The sequence below is a fragment of the Cetorhinus maximus genome, chromosome 18 (genome assembly GCF_964194155.1).
Source record: "Cetorhinus maximus chromosome 18, sCetMax3.hap1.1, whole genome shotgun sequence".
Lineage (NCBI taxonomy): Eukaryota > Metazoa > Chordata > Chondrichthyes > Lamniformes > Cetorhinidae > Cetorhinus > Cetorhinus maximus.
The window spans coordinates 47976338-47992247 of NC_135896.1; the positions used below are offsets into that span (position 1 = coordinate 47976338).

Consider the following 15910-nt stretch of genomic DNA (forward strand, 5'->3'; position numbering starts at 1 on the left):
TCTTGAGTGCGTGTGTGTATATGAGTATGCAAGTGAGTGTAGTTGTGTATATTCAGGGGTTGAATAATAAACATTTATCTTTCTTTAAAGCTTACAAGAAAACTTGTCATTTATCTGGCACTGTCATTTAACCCCTGATACTCGGGTTAAAACCTTTGGCTGTCTTCGGTCAGACGAGAGGTTAAAAAAGGGGAACCATCCCTTTCAGTTCTCCCCTCTCCATAATAAACTGGGGGCTCAAATCCGGGATATGAAACATTAGATTGAATGAGTTCATTGGAACCGGGAGGTAAATTGATCGCTGAAATTGTTAAAAAATAGATCTGCAGGTTTTCTCATATTTTTACTGTGATGAACAATTAAGACATGGCCATGTTCGATGCCAAAGCATTTGCAGAACAGGAAGGGTTATCTTGGGATGCATTAAATCCATTAACAGTTGAGAAACTAAAAGCTATAGCTAATCAGGTTGGAGTAACTTTAAGGCTGAAAGCAAGAAAGCCTGAGATCCTTAAAATTCTTGCTAGTCATTTTTTATATTGACCCAGAATCTGAGATTGATAAGGTTAATTTATAGCCATAATTCAAATGAAGAGAGAAGTTACCATGCAAAAAATGGAATGAGAGTTTTAAAGAGAAGAGAGGGAAAGAAAAATGCAAAGGGAGAAAAAGGAAAGGGAAATGCAGATAGAGAGAGAGAGGCAAAGGAATTTGAGCTAGAAAGGGAAAGACTGAAATTGCATAGTGCGGGTAACTAGCAATTCAAATACTGATCCTGATTTGGAGCAAAGCTTTGATTTCCTGAAACGCTCATGACCAGTGCCAGAATTTAATGAGGATGAGGTCAAATCATACTTTATCTCTTTTGAGAAAATTGATCATAGATTAAAGTAGCCAAGAGAGTTTTGGACCCTCCTTTTGCAAGGCGAATTAGTAGGAAGAAGCCATGTAGCTTATCCATCCTAACAGAGGAAAGCTTTTTATATTATGAACAAACTAAAACTGCTGTTTTAAATGCATATGAGGCATACTGACAAAAATTCAGGAATACTCAAAAAAGGCCTACCCAAACCATCATTGAATTTGAGTGATTTAACCAAATGGCTTTTGATTGCTGGATGAGATCTTTGAAGCTAGAACTCTCTTATGAGAATTTACAAGAAGTGATTCTATTAGAGCAGTTCAAAAACAGTATCCCAATTGTCACGACCCACTGGGGATAGTGTGCTTTAATATCAAGCCCCATTGTCCCCCAAGCTGTGATAAATGTGAAAAAGTTTGATCAAAACACCAGATTGCCCCAATTCCACCTGACTGTTTAATTTAGGTTAACAGAATACAAGCATTAAGTTTGTAAACTTAATAAGTAAATACCTGTTTATTGAAGAATCTGTCGTTAACCAGTGGCAAAAGAAAGAAATATGAACTGCTAATTTCTAACTCGATAACCTAACCTCTACCCCTTCTTAACTCCCTATACAAATACATACAAGACACACAAAAACAGGGATTTTAAGGGTGGGCTAAATCAGTTCATTAACACCAATTCTGGAGTACAGGATTCGATTGGTTCATTTTGGTCGATGTCTTCCAAACTCCTTTCAGTTTTTGTTGATGACATGAGGTGGTCTTCCAGCGCTTTCAGTATTTAGTTCACTGGTTGAGCACTTGCCTTTCAGTGTCTCTAACAATGATTTTCACCTTTGCCTCTTGACAGGGGTTTTCAGTGAGAGAGCAGGTCATAGAGATAAGAGGAGAAAAAAAAGTTAGCTAGCTATTAGTGTGGAATTACTGGAATCTTCCACACACAGGATAAAGAGGTTTAGACCTTGTTCCTTTCAGGCTAGGAGCTATTCTGCCCTGCTGTCACATAAAACTTGGTCACCTGGTCAGGAGCTAACTAAAATGCTGTTGTCAGGCAGCTCCCTTGGTCCAGGTCTCCTTTCCAGCGCTATCCTGTCTTTCATGGCACACTCTGTTCCAGGACTGCAACATTGTATATATCTCTCATTCTGTTCCAGTGGACATGTCTTTCAACCTGCAGCCATTGTAGTTTTAATTCACAGTCCAACAGAAAATAAAAAGATATGTTCTTTGCAACAGTCCAACAGAAATAAAAAGATATGTTTCTTACACAATTAATATCAAGTCCTATATTGAGGAACAAAGGGTCTCAAAGGTGAAGGATGCTGCTGTAAAGGCGGACGATTATGAGTTCACGCACAAACCATTTAATCAGGAAAAACCCTTCCCTAATAATTTCCAGAGGTCCGAGAAGGGCAGAAAGTGGGAGAATGATAGGTGATGGGGTGGTAGTGAAAGGGAGAATAGAAGTGAATATGCAGGGAGCCCTCCACAGGTCAAAAAACAAGGTGTAGAGGGTATGAATGATTCCCGAAGACCTGTGTTTTTACTGTAGTAAGGCAAGGCATGTGAAGGCTGACTGCTGTAAATTGAAGGGAAATCTAGTGGGTTTTGGTGGGGTTCACAAGGCCAGTACAAGAAAATTTGGACAGTAGAGAGTCCATGACTTTAACCACAGTGATTGACCCCTCTAGGGATACCTCTGTGGGTGCCATAGAAACAGACAAAAGCCCCGAGGGTTATTAGGGTTTTGAATGAAGTGAGCAAGTTAATTTTCCTGCTCAGGGATACAGGGGCCACCCAATCATTAACATTGGGTAAAGGCCCACCAGAGAGCCCAGTGAATGTGAAGGTTCTGGTAAAAGGCATTGAAGGGGAGTACATGTCCGTACCCCTATGTCGGCTCCGCTTACAGTGCTCATGCCTCTAAGTCGGGTCCACTTAGCATGCAACCTAGTCTCTGGATTGGCTTTTGCTCGGATTGTCCCTAGATTGCCGTGGCCTGGGTTGATTTGCTTATTGGGTAATGATTTGGTGAGAGGTAGAGTGATAGCCTCCCCTGTAGTCTTTAGAAAAGCCAAATCAGGGAGACGGAACAGTTACTTAAGGCAGTATTTGGGTTATTTCTTGACTACATAGTAACCAGGTCCATGGTTAAATTAATTCCACTAGAATTAGCAGAGACAGTGATTTGCACGGATGGCCTGTAGATTTGGCTGGCTAAAGCCTTTTTTGAGGGATTTAAGTGAGAAGAAAGAGGTGTTCAGCAGATTCTTCTTGATTAAGTCTCAATAGGCAGACTCCAGCTTAAAAAGAATAGCACAGACCACCTGTTCTGAGGTAGAGGCAGAAGGGGTTCCTTGAAAGATGGGGTAGTGATGAGGAAGTGGACACCTCCTCAGTGACCTGCAGAAGTGGAGTGGACAGTGGTCTACCAAAGTTTAGTTTCTCCTGGCTATCGAAGAAAAATCTTGGAGATTGCCCAAGAAATCCCAATGGCTGGGCACAGTGGGTTTCCGAAAGACACAGGCTCACATAAGCCAGCACTTTTATTAGTATCACCTCCACAAAGATGTAGTTGAATTCTGTAGGACCTGCCATTCTTACCAGGTTGTTGGGAAACCACAACCTGCAATCAAGCTCATGCCCTTAATACCGATACATGCTTTTGACGAGCCCTTCAGCAAAGTTCTGATAGGTTGTGTGAGACCCTTACCTAGATCGAGGACAGATTTACAATGTTTTCTAATTATCATGGATGTGGCCACCAAATTCCCAGAGGTCATATCTCTACGAAAAATCAAAGCAAAAGCCATGGTTGAAGATCTGATCCAGTTTTTCACCCACTACAGACTGCCCAAGGAGACTTAATCAGATCAAGGGTCAAATTTTATGTCCCGTACATTCCAGAGGTCATGAATAGTCTTGGCATTGAACAGTTAAAATCCTCGGCATACCATAAACAGTCACAGGCCTATGGAATAGTATCACCAAATGCTGCAAACCATGATCCGAGCCTACTGCTGTGTGTACTCATACAATTGTTGTTGCTGTTGTTTGCCACTAGGGACTCAGCCAATAAATCAATGGACTTTAGTCCATTTGAACTAGCCTATGGACATGAGGTAAGACGTCCCCTTAAGCTGATCAAATAAAAATTACTGGATCAAAGGGAGGAAACCCTATTGTTGAAATAAGTGTCTGCCTTCTGCTAATGACTCTTTAAAGCATGTACTGTGGCTAAGATGCATCTTAAAGTCTCCCAGCAGATCATGGAAAAGCAGGTAGATAGACATGCTGAGGTTCAGACATTCAAACCAAGGGATCAGAGCCTGGTGCTGTTGCTGTTACCGGGTGAACCTCTGAAAGCTAGGTTTATTGGCCTCAACTGCATGGCAAAAAAGATCAGTGAGGTCAATTACCTGATCAACACCCCTATCCAGAGAAAGAAACAACGGCTGTGCCACGTAAACATGTTAAAGAAGTATTATAATCGGGAACAAGACAAATTGGTGAATGTATGTTTTACCAGTACATTAAGAGCAAGACAATAACAAAGGAAAAGGTAGGGCCTCTCGAGGATGTACATGGTAACTTGAGTGCGTATGCTGAAGATATGGGCATGGTTCTCAATGAGTACTTTGTCTTTGTCTTCTCTAAGGAGAGGGATGATGCAGACATTCTAGTTAAACAGGAGGAGTGTGAAATATTAGATACAATACGCATAGGGGAGAATTTTCTCCCCGTCGGGAGGGCGGAGTGGGTGCGAGCAGGCGCGCAGCCATTTTACGTGGATGGGCCTCAATTGGCCCACCCAGCGTGACGCGCACCCGGAAGCGCTGAGTGCTCCCTGAGCGGGCTGGGGGAGGAGGTTGAGTCAGGGCCTGCGCTGAAAGAGCGCAGAAATCTCCCTGAGGCACCAAACTGCCTCAGGGAGATTAGTTTGATTATGAAACATTTATATAAAGAAAAAAAAAATTCAGACATGTCCCCGCATGTGACAGTGTCACATGAGCTGGGACATGTCAATGAATTTTAAGAAAAAACTTTATTGGACTTACAAATACTTCATGAAACCTCATCCTGCCCGTAGATGAGGTTTCATGATAAATGCGAAGGCTGACCTTAAGGCTGGACGGGCAGCTCCGTTAATTCTTTTAATTAGTTTTTAAATGGCCTAAAAAAGCCTTTGACAGTTCGGCCGGCGTGCAGCTGACTCCAGTGCGTGCCCGCTGAACTGAAGATTGGAATGACGCATGGTGACGTCGGGACGCACGCCCAACATCACCGCGCATCATTGTACGTGTCGGCGAGCAGGGCCCACTCGCCGCATGCTGACCAGAAGATTCAGGCCATAGTGACAGATGATGTAGAAGAGGGACTAGCATCCTGGAAGGTGGATAAATCATCAGAGCCGATAAATTGAATCCCAGGCTGTTAAAGGAAGCCAGGGAGGAAATAGCGGATGCTCTGAGGATCATTTTCCAATCCTCACTAAATACAGGTGAGGTACCAGAGGATTGGAGGTCTGCAAACATTGTAACATTATTTAAAAAGGGTGCGAGGGATAGGCCAAATAATTATAAGCTGGTCAGTCTGACTTTGGTGGTGGGCAAATTATTAGAAACAATTCTGAGAGACAGGATAATCTGTCACTTAGAAAGGAACAGATTAATCAGGGTTAGTCAGCATGGTTTTGTTAGGGGAAGACCTCTGACTTACTAATTTAATCAAATTTTTTGAGGAAATAGCAAGGAGGATTGATGCGGGTCGTGCAGTGCAGTTGGTGTTGTCTACATGGATTTTAGTAAGGCATTTGGCAAGGCCCCACATGACAGACTGGTCAGAAAAGTAAAAACCCACGGGATGCAGGAGAATGTGGCGAGTTGAATCCAAAATTGGCTCAGTGACAGGAAACAAAAGGTAATGGTTGATGGATGTTTTTGCGAATGGAAAACAGTTTCCAGTGGCATTCCACAGGGCTCAGTGTTGGGTCCCTTGCTGTTTGTTGTACATATTAAATGATTTGGACTTTAATGTGGGTGGTATGATTGGGAAATTTGCAGATGACACAAAAATTGGCCCTGTAGTTGATGGTGAAGAGAATAGCTGTTGTCTCTAGAATGATATCACTGGCTTGGTTGAGTCAGTGGAAAAGTGGCAAATGGAATTCAGTCCAGAGAAATGTGAGGTAATGCATTTGAGGAGAGCAAACAAAGCTAGGGAATACTCAATTACTGGGAGGATATTAGGAGGGGTAGAAGAAATGAGATACCTTGGAATGCATGTCCACAGATCCCTGAAGGCGGGAGGACAGATGGATAAGGTGGTAAAGAAAGCATATGGAATGCTTTCCTTTATTGGATAAGTTATTGAATACAAAAACAGGGATGTAATGATGGGACTGTGTAAAACACTGGTTAGGCCACAGCTAGAATTTTGTGTATAGTTCTGGTCGCTACATTACAGGAAGGACATAATTGCTCTGGAGAGAGTGCAGAGGGGATTTACAAGACTGTTGCCATAGCTTGAAAATTGCAGCTATGTGGAAAGATTGGATAGGCTGGGGTTGTTTTCCTTGGAACAGAGGAGGCTGAGGAGTGACCTGATTGAAGTGTACAAAATTATAAGCGGCCTAGATAAAGTGGACAGAGGTGCCCCGCTCCCCTAGCGGAGAGGTGAATTACCAGGGACCACAGATTTAAGGTGATTGGTAGAATGATTAGAGGGGATATGAGAAAAAACTTCTTCACCCAGAGGGTGGTGGGTGTTTGGAATTCACTGCCAGTTTGGTGGTGGAGGCAAAAACCCTCAACTCACTTAAAAGGTACTGGATCTGCACCTAAAGTGCTTTAACTTGCAAGACATCGGACCAGGTACTGGAAGGTGTGATTAGAATGGGCAGCTAGTTTTTTTTCAGCTGGCGCAGACACAATAGGCTGAATGGCCTCTTTCTGTACCATAACGTTTCTATGCTTCCAGATGCCAGACAATAAGAACAGATGAGAATGCTTGTAATGTGTTACTCTGTGTAAATAAATATATAGAAGTCTGTGAAAACTGGCTCCAGTTTTAGCCTTCACCAAACTGGCTTTCTGGAGTAGAACAGTCATTATTGTGACCTACGTTGTCATCAGAACCCCTGAGATTGTATTGCTGTGTTGTATCACATGATTCGAGATTTACATTGTATGGGTTTGTCATTGTAAATGCACCCCTTAAGTAATCAATACTAGCAGACTGTATTGTTCTTCAATATGGGGCTTTTAATTGATAACCATTGAATAAATGCTTCCCCATGCATGGTCATTTACTACTTCAAATTGACTGAAATATTTTTCAGTTTTCCCCTTGCTTAGCTCTGTAGCGTTCCCCTGTGGCTGTATTGTTTCCTTCCTCAGCCATAACAATGGGATGATTCCAGATATGGATTCCTCCAAGGCTCCTTTCAACTCTATTCTGTCCATATTGTGTACATTCAGTGGCCTCTTTCATAGCCTGTTGGCGTAGAAGCTATCAGTGCTCCTTACAACTATTTGGCACACATGCAATAAGTGAATTTCTCATCTCTTTATGATCTGAATTTTGGCATTTTGTCCCAAATAAATGATCAATTTGCAGTATTGTCCTTTTTCAGCTGTGTTGGTACACTATCCCGGGGTGTCTTGCCAAATTTTGAGGTGCTGGAGCTCTAGGAAAATGTGTTGGCCATATCATTTCTAAATTTACTATTACATTGTTTTCCTATGTATTAATCATTTGAGTCCCCAAACATCAGTCAAACTATGCTTTTTAAGTGAAAATATTAGTGCCAGTAGGTATTTTATTTTGAACCATGTGTTATTTTGAATCATTAGTCTTTAGCATAGCTGGAATGTCATTATGCAACAGTTTAATTATTTAATTCAAGCCTATTAGAAACAATAATTACAGAAAACTTTACTTACTTCTGACTGGGGGATGGTATTTAGAGGGGCCACTGCTTTTCTTGATTTATATTAATAACCTAGACCAGGGTGCACAGGGCACAACTTCAAAATTTGAAGATGATGCAAGACTTGGAAGTATTGTGAACTGTGAGAAGAATGGTGATAGACTTCAAGAGGATATAGACTGGCTGGTGGAATGGGCAGACACGTGGCAGATGAAATTTAATGTAGAGCAGTGTGAAGTGATACGGTTTGGTCAGAAGAATGAGGAGAGGTGACATAAAATAAAGGGTACAATTCTAAAGGAAATGCAGGAGCAGAGGGACCTAGGTGTATATGTGCATAAATCATTGAAGGTGACAGGGCAGGTTGAGAAAGTAGTTAATAAATTATACTGAATCCTGGGTTTTATAAATAGGGGTGCCGAGTACAAATACAAGTAAGTTATGAACCTTCATAAAACACTGGTTTAGCCTCAACAGGAAGGATGTGAAGATTTTAGAAAGAGTGCAGAAAAGATTTGTGAGAATGGTTCCGAGGATGAATTCAGTTATGTGGATAGATTGGTAAAGCTGGGGCTGTTCTCCTTGGAAAAAAGGTTGAGAGGAGCTTTGTTAGATGTGTTCAAAATCATGACAGGTCTGGACAGTGTAAATGGGGAAAAACTGCTCCCATCGGCAGAAGGTCAATAACCCCAAGGTGATTAACAAAAGAACCAGAGGCGACTTGAGAAAAAACTTCTTTATGCAACAAGTGCTTTGGATCTGGAATGCACTCCCTGGGCATGTGGTGGAGACAGATTCAACTGCGGTTTTCAAAAGGGAACTGGATAATTATCTGAAGAGAAAAGTTTCATAGGGCTACAGGGGAAGGGTGGAGGAGTGGGACTAGCTGAATTGCTATTGCAGAAAACTGAAAGAGACAATGTGCTGAATGGCCTCCTTCTGTGCTGTAACCATTCTATGATTCTGGTATAGATACATTCAAGGAACTTAAACACATGAGGAAGAAAGAAGCTGAAGGTTACCTGATAATGTGAGGAAGGGTGGGAGGAGATTTGCGTGGAACATAAACACCAACATAGATGGAGGTGGGCCAAAAGGCCTGTTCCTGTGGTGTAATTTCTATGTAAATCTGTCAGCAGGGAATACAAACACTATACTGCATTTTACATCCTCAGGCCATCACAGCCAAGGAATTAATGTTCAGTCGGCAAACCCAGCAGGGTGTTTGGGGATATTGATGCTGCTTTAGATCCCGGGAACCTTGAGCTTCAAAGACCCTGAATGCCTGTTTATGAAAAAGCTGTGTGCAGGGAATTGTAAGGTCTGTATTATTTACAGTCAGATAGCTGTACATGAGGGGTACTGCTGCTGTATCTTGACTCAGATGCTTTCAGCAGCAGCAATGCGAGGCCTGGGGCCCTGGACCCAGCCTTCCCTCTGCCACCTCTTAATCTCCCCAGGCTCTGGATTGTCAAGAGGATATAAAAATTCTCACAACGTTATTGGAATTTACTGTAAAATAGAGTAATAGTGGGATGTGTCTATGCGCGTTTGTGTAAGACTTCATTGAATTAGTCTGGATGCTTTGATCTAAGAAGAGAGGTTAGGTTTGAAATGTTAATTAGATAAACATGGGGAAGTTTAGAAATTTATGTGTCAAGGGAACATTTGCATTTTGAAATAAACCAGACTAGATTGTTTTCAATGGAGGGGTGAAATGTGACACATGTGAAGTTTAGAAACAGTGTGTTTATTTTTCCCAAAGATTACTGGTAAAACTTAGTGCTGAGAGGGTTTTAGTCTAAAGGTATAGTGAAACAATGGGTATTTGCATTCAAAGAGGAAGATATGTATAAAGATGGAGCAAGGGCTGTGTGTAAGGGAAGGCATTTTTAAGATCCTACAAGTGTGTGAAAAACCTGCAGCATTTATGCCTCAAGCTGCTGTCCTCAAAGGACTGAAGTTAAGAAAACTCATTTGGAATTCGACTTTTTCAGGGTATCATGTTTCTTTGCCTGGGTCTTTTAAAATCTATGTGGCTTACTGTTGCCTTACTAAAAGTGTAACTGGGAGTTAGATTGATTAGGGAATTTAGAAGTTATCATAGTAGTAGTGTGTAGATCTATGTATGTATTTAAAATCATTTCTCTTATTAACAAATGTTTAATCTAGTTTTATAAAAACCTATAAGACTTGGTGGTCTTATTATTGCTGAATTCAAGGCATGCATCTCAAAATTTATGCAAATTGAAAATTAGCTGTGACAGTTGTTTCAAGTTTCCCTCTGGGATTTGAACAGCTCGGCATTTACCATCTGCAGTGTCATAATAGGATTCACAGCCACACCGTGAGCTCTGGACATTTCAGTCAAGTCTTATGGTCCAGCCTGAACTCAAAGTCCAGGAACTCGTGGCCAAACTTGCCCTTGTGCCCCACATAATTCCGCAGGTAGAATCCAGTTGATATGGTACCTGTGTCGGCCACCTCTGCATCACAAGTCATGCAGCCCCACCTGGTTGCAAGAGGATTTTCCTCCACTTCCAAATGTTGCCATCAATGGGACAAATCCTCCTGCATATGTTAGTCCTGGAAACAAGTAACTTCAATATTCGAGGCAGTGAAGATTAAAATCTAGACAGGCAATTAATGGGGTGGATTCCACTGAGATCAGTGGAAAGAAAAAGCAAGTGGGGCGTGTAACGGATAGCCAATTAACAGAGGAGAGTTTACCATCCAGCGGTGAATATTAAAGCCATTAAATAGGAGGTGCCAGAGCTGCGCTCTGATAGCACTATACCCCTGACTGTATCCCCAGGTGTTTCCCCCACGTCCGATTTTAGAGTTGCATTACATTCTCTTTGCATGCATGCATATTATTGTGATGTAGCAAACTTATCATGACTTACAGAACTAGACTTTACAGGGCGTTGCTGCAGCTGGTCCAGTGAAGATATGTCTTAACCAATGGTGCAGAAATGCTGGATGTACTCTGTACACCCATGTTTTAAAACTGGCTAAATTCTGCAATGGTTTTGCTGTCAACTGTACTAAACTAGTTAAATAAAGCTCAAATCTGCATAAAAGTTGAATTTTATTTATAAAAGCTTGCTTTCAAAAACGTTGAAAACGCTGATATTACTATATATCAACAGAAGGGAACCAATGAGGAGTTTAACACGATGCTTGTCATGTATTATTTATTTTTGTGCATCAGGAATACGTTCCTTTAGAAGAGTTGCAGTGGTTTTTTTCAAGTTCCCGGGATTATGCCCGTCTCATTATGAAACAGCCGAGATGACCACACGCTCTGAGCAACTCCACGTGAGGTCAGCTAAAATTATAGAGAGGGAAGAACCCCCGGCCCCAGCGGCCGACCCTGGTCACGTGCTGAGACAAACCGCGCGCCTGGAACCCACAGGCCGCGCTCTCCACAACAACAGGTAAACACTCAGCGGCGGCCCCGGTCCCCGAACCAAAAATCGGCACCGACCGGAGGGTGAGGTAACCAAAAATGGCCGGAAAAACGTCACCTTCGGTTCCAATTCAAACCGATATCTCTGACGCGTGTTTGGCGAGCGCCTAGCAACGAAGCCGTGTGCATTCCTCCCCCAGCCCCGGGAGGCGGGGCCCAAGATCGGGCCCGGAGCCCCTCCAGCCGGGCTGGGCCGCTAAGTGTGAATGAAGGGGGACGGGACAGCACAGCAGTGGAAGCCCCGCCTGATATAAATACCCGAAGACGGGCCGCCCGCCCGCCGGCCGCCTCTATTTCTGGCCGTGCCATGACGTAATGCTGAATGTTAATGATCCGGGGCGGGGACTGGCCTAAAAATAAATCCAACTTGTGGACACGGCGGCGGCGGTGGTGGTGGCGACGACGACAGCAGCTCCTCCTCCTCCTCTCATGGCCCCACGGAGTGGCACCAGCCCCCGGGCCGAGCCTGTAGCAGGTCGGTGTGCAAGGAACGGAGCGGCTGGAAAGTGCGTCGGCCGCTGCAGCTGTACCCGGGAGGAGTCTTTGAGTCACATTTATTAATAATCTTCACACACGCTGCGCCTTTCATGTTATTTTTAGCCGGTTTGAGGATTCGCTTTCTGTTTTGGTGATCACCAATGTTTGTTAGGGGCGGGCTTTATTAATGTTTGGGATTAAAGAGGTTTGTTTTTAAACGAACGATCCCCAGGTATTCACCCTACCGTTACCACAGGGTGTTGGAGCTAACTTTTCCTGATAGTCCTCGGGCGGGGCGAGGGGGTCCTTTCTATATTTAAAAAAAATCAAAAAACAACCAGTTCTCAGTTGCAGACAGATGCCTGTGGAGTTGCTGTGAGTTTCCGCAGCGTTGCACGGGGCAGGGCAACGTTCATACTACCGTGGTTAAAGATCCATCCTGAGGGCTCATTCTCAGCCTGACATGGAAAATCCCGGGCAAGGCGATGGCTGTAGACGGTCGCGTACTTGAGGGTTGGAATGGATAGTTTATTTTCGTCTCAGTCAATCCGCAATGGGCCTAAACCCAGAGGAATTGCGTTGTTCTGCATTGCTTTTGGAAGCGTTTAAACAGTCTGGCTGGCTAGCGGCTCTTCCAGTCTCGAATAATGTGTCGCTTCAGAGCATATTATCTTATCGTTTCGGGACTATTTGTAGACTGGGCGCTTTGAACGCTTAATTACAAACCTGAAGGAGTTGCTGCATTATAATTTGTAATGAATGACTAGTTACTGCAGGCCAAGGGAGGGGAGGACAGAGATCCTTCGCTTCAGCGTAAAGTTTGAACGGTTTATCATTCAATGACGGCACATTTCAACGATCGTTTTCCTTTAATTTATTTTCCAGTTTTGACCACGCATGGGAATGCGGGCGTTGAGGATTAAAACTAATATCGTGGAGAGAGGAGATCTAAAATCCGAGATCTGCTAATTCTGACAGGTGATATACTTGTAGTGCCTGCTAGATTTTTGGCCCACTGTTGATTGCCTTGGAGGAAGAGGGAGCGTGTCAACAGTGACGTTATTCTACAGAAAAGGAAAGAAAAAATCGCAACTCGATCCATACAAAATGTGACAACCCCTCCTTCTACATGCTTCTGAGCTTGATTTTTTTTGGAGGGAGTGGGTTGCCTTGTGTCGAAGAATCCCAACGATATAAACTCGCCGAGTGCTGAGGCTTTCCTTAATCATGATGTTTCGAGATCAAGTCGGCGTTCTTGCAGGGTGGTTTAAAGGGTGGAATGAATGTGAACAAACTGTAGCTTTGTTGTCCCTGTTGAAACGAGTGAGCCGGACACAGGCTCGTTTCCTTCAGATTTGTCTAGAGCATTCTTTGTCCGATTGCACCGAGCTTCATATTCTCGAGGGAGAGGCAAATGATCCCGGTAAGTTTAATGAATTAATTATTTTTTATGCTGCTTTTCCTAGCTGATATCTGAGATTGATGCGAAACTCTTACAATTTAGTAATTCGACATACAAACCTTTTTAATTGACAGTTGCTGTATTTCATTGCGGTATACAAACAACATCACATCAACGTAAGAACTAAAACGCTTTGATGCATCTTGTTCTGCAATTTCCTGTGCAATAATCCAGTCATGTCACGTAGAGTCTGGGTATCCTGTGCTTTCTGGACAACGTGGCTTGGTTTCTTCTCCGATCTTGTCGTTACACGTAGCTTTCTATTTTATCGCATACAATTACGGAGCCCGTTACATAAAGATATCAAATTTTCGTCATTCTATTTATGAATATCAGCCTTTCATCTTTGTTTACCCGTCAATCCAAAACTAGGATATTTAAATCGTAACAGGCACCGTATTCTGATTTTAGGAAAGAGCCTTTTTCACTCAAACTGAGCACACAAGAGTGAAGGCCAAAAGTCTGAGTCGACTTACAATATAGAAGTATAATGTCAATTAAATATAATATAGGACCTTATTCGGCAAAAGTTAGAAAATTTAGTATGCAATCTCCGTTTTGACAGAGGCATATCGTCATACTTGTAGCAGAAGCTGAGGCTGAAATATATGAATTGAAAATCTTTGTACTATAATGTTTCACCCTGGCCTATGCAGCAGACACAATGTGGTAGGATTGACTTGTGGAATAGTGGAACCTGGAAGAATTCCGCCCAAATAGTTGTTTAAAATTGACACAGTTGCAGATCCAGATCAAATTATGTATATCTTCATTTTTTTTCATAGGAATACAAAGGGTGTATTGGGGAGAAGTAATAGAAGTCTGTGTTCACCGATTGGTGGAATTCTTTAGGCTTGATTGCAGTAGGATACTGAACAGAGCCCTTAGTGTTTACTCAGAGAAAAGAATGCACAGTCCTCTTCCAGCTGTTCCATATTAGAGCACGGAGCCTGCAAGACTTGGCAGCTGTCTGTACTGCCATTTGCTGACAACCTCCAGTACTGTGCTCTGCTGCTAGGATATTTATGCATTGATTCAGCAAGCACCGAGAAAACTATTCTAGTCTATGAATTTGAGATCATATTGGGGGATGGGAAAGTAGAATTTCTATATTTCCAAATGTAATTTGTGATTTAAAGTACAAAAATGTCACGATTACAGGGGGGGAAACACTGATTATATCTAAAATACAAGCAAAATACTGCGCATGCTGGAAATCTGAAACAAAAATAGAAAGTGCTGGAAAAACGTAGTAGGTCTGGCAGCATTTGTGAGAGAGGAACAGAGTTAACGTTTCGAGTTCTGTCTTCTTCGGAACTGATTATATCTAGTTCCAAAATAATAGTATCAAATGACTGCATCGGTGCACCAAAAGTTGGGTATGGAGTCAGAAGAAATATATTTGATAAGGCATGAGTGGACGAAGCTTGATATTAGTGATTAAAATCATCAGTGAAATACCTCCTCTGTAAAATTGTTATCCTGTTAGTAATGCATGGATCAGTTTAGAAAAGTAAGACACTTTTTAAAAAAAAAAAGTCTTGCTTGAAGCGTACATTCTAAATGGAAGTTGCATTAGCTAATAGTAGCTCATTACCTCTTGGTGGCTTCGTTTTTCATGAATCTCTTTATTTAGTTAACAATTTATGCTGAGAAGGGGAAACGCCACCATGAAATGTTATAAATTTTCACTTTCTACATAAGTTTCCTGTTCTTCTCAGTGCAGCATATTGCAGGATTATACTTCATAAGGAATGATGGTATTTTGTGCCTAGCAGTTAAACACGAACGTATGTTTGTAATTACATTTCCTAGGGGCAATTCTAATCAATTATATTCAGCGCTGTCATAGTTTTGAGTACAGTAATGTTCAGTTCTAAACTAGAACTAAGATGTAAACTAGAAATAGGAAAGAAACGATGTAATGTTTTGTGCAAACTTGAAAAACCAGCAATAGCTTACAATTACAGCTATAAACTGAGATTCTCTTAAAATCCTAATCTGTCAATAGCCTGAGTGTAACATTTATTTAAAAAGCATATTGTTATTCAAATAATGTATTATGGTGAGTGTTTGGAGAAGTAGCTGTGTATAGACATTGGCTCAGATAGTAATTGGTGGCCTCAAGCAGCTAGGAAAGGATATAGAGTAAAGAAACTCTGGTTAGTTGTTAGCTTCAGTGCTTGCTTAGAATTGAACTGACAACATTTAAAGCTGCATAACTCCTTAACTTTGTTTAGCACTTCCTAAAGCAATCTTAAGTCTGGGGGGAAAAAGCCCCCAAATCTAAAAGTGAGTAAATTGAATACATTTAGTTACATAATGTTGAAAATGTGGTATTTATCCCTTTTGGGATAAATTTGGGAACAGGAGTAAGATTTTTGTCCCTTAATCATAGATGATCTGTACCTTAAACTTTTTTTCCCATATCCTTTGATACCCATCCCCAACATAAATCTATCAATCTCAGTCTTAAATTTCAATTGATCCAGCATCTATGGACTTCTGGGAGAGAGGGAGTTCCATATTTCTATTGCCCTTTGTGCCTGTCCTGATTTCATTTCTAAGTGGCCTATCTCTAATTTTAAGATTATGTCCTGTGTTCCGAATTCCTCCACTAAAGGAAATAGTTTCTCTGTATTTGCCCTATCAAATCCATTTTTCATTTTAAACACATTGATTACATCACCCTTCAACCTTC

The 15910-nt window shown here is 41.9% G+C and overlaps 1 protein-coding gene across 5 annotated transcripts in view; it reads left to right on the forward strand.

Annotated features, from left to right (window-relative positions):
* Nucleotides 1-11123: 11123 nt before the first annotated feature.
* samd4a (sterile alpha motif domain containing 4A) overlaps nt 11124-15910 on the forward strand; it is a 230985-nt gene continuing 226198 nt past the window's right edge. For 2 of the 5 annotated variants that reach the window (XM_078562637.1, XM_078562641.1), the window contains exons 1-2: nt 11124-11745; nt 12633-13170. In XM_078562637.1, the coding sequence (XP_078418763.1) occupies nt 12975-13170 (196 nt within the window). In that variant the 5' untranslated portion in view covers nt 11124-11745; nt 12633-12974. Of the gene's footprint in view, nt 11746-11765; nt 11899-11927; nt 12123-12239; nt 12261-12632; nt 13171-15910 lie in introns of those variants that run through there. The other 3 variants (XM_078562638.1, XM_078562639.1, XM_078562640.1) reach the window with 3 other exon arrangements.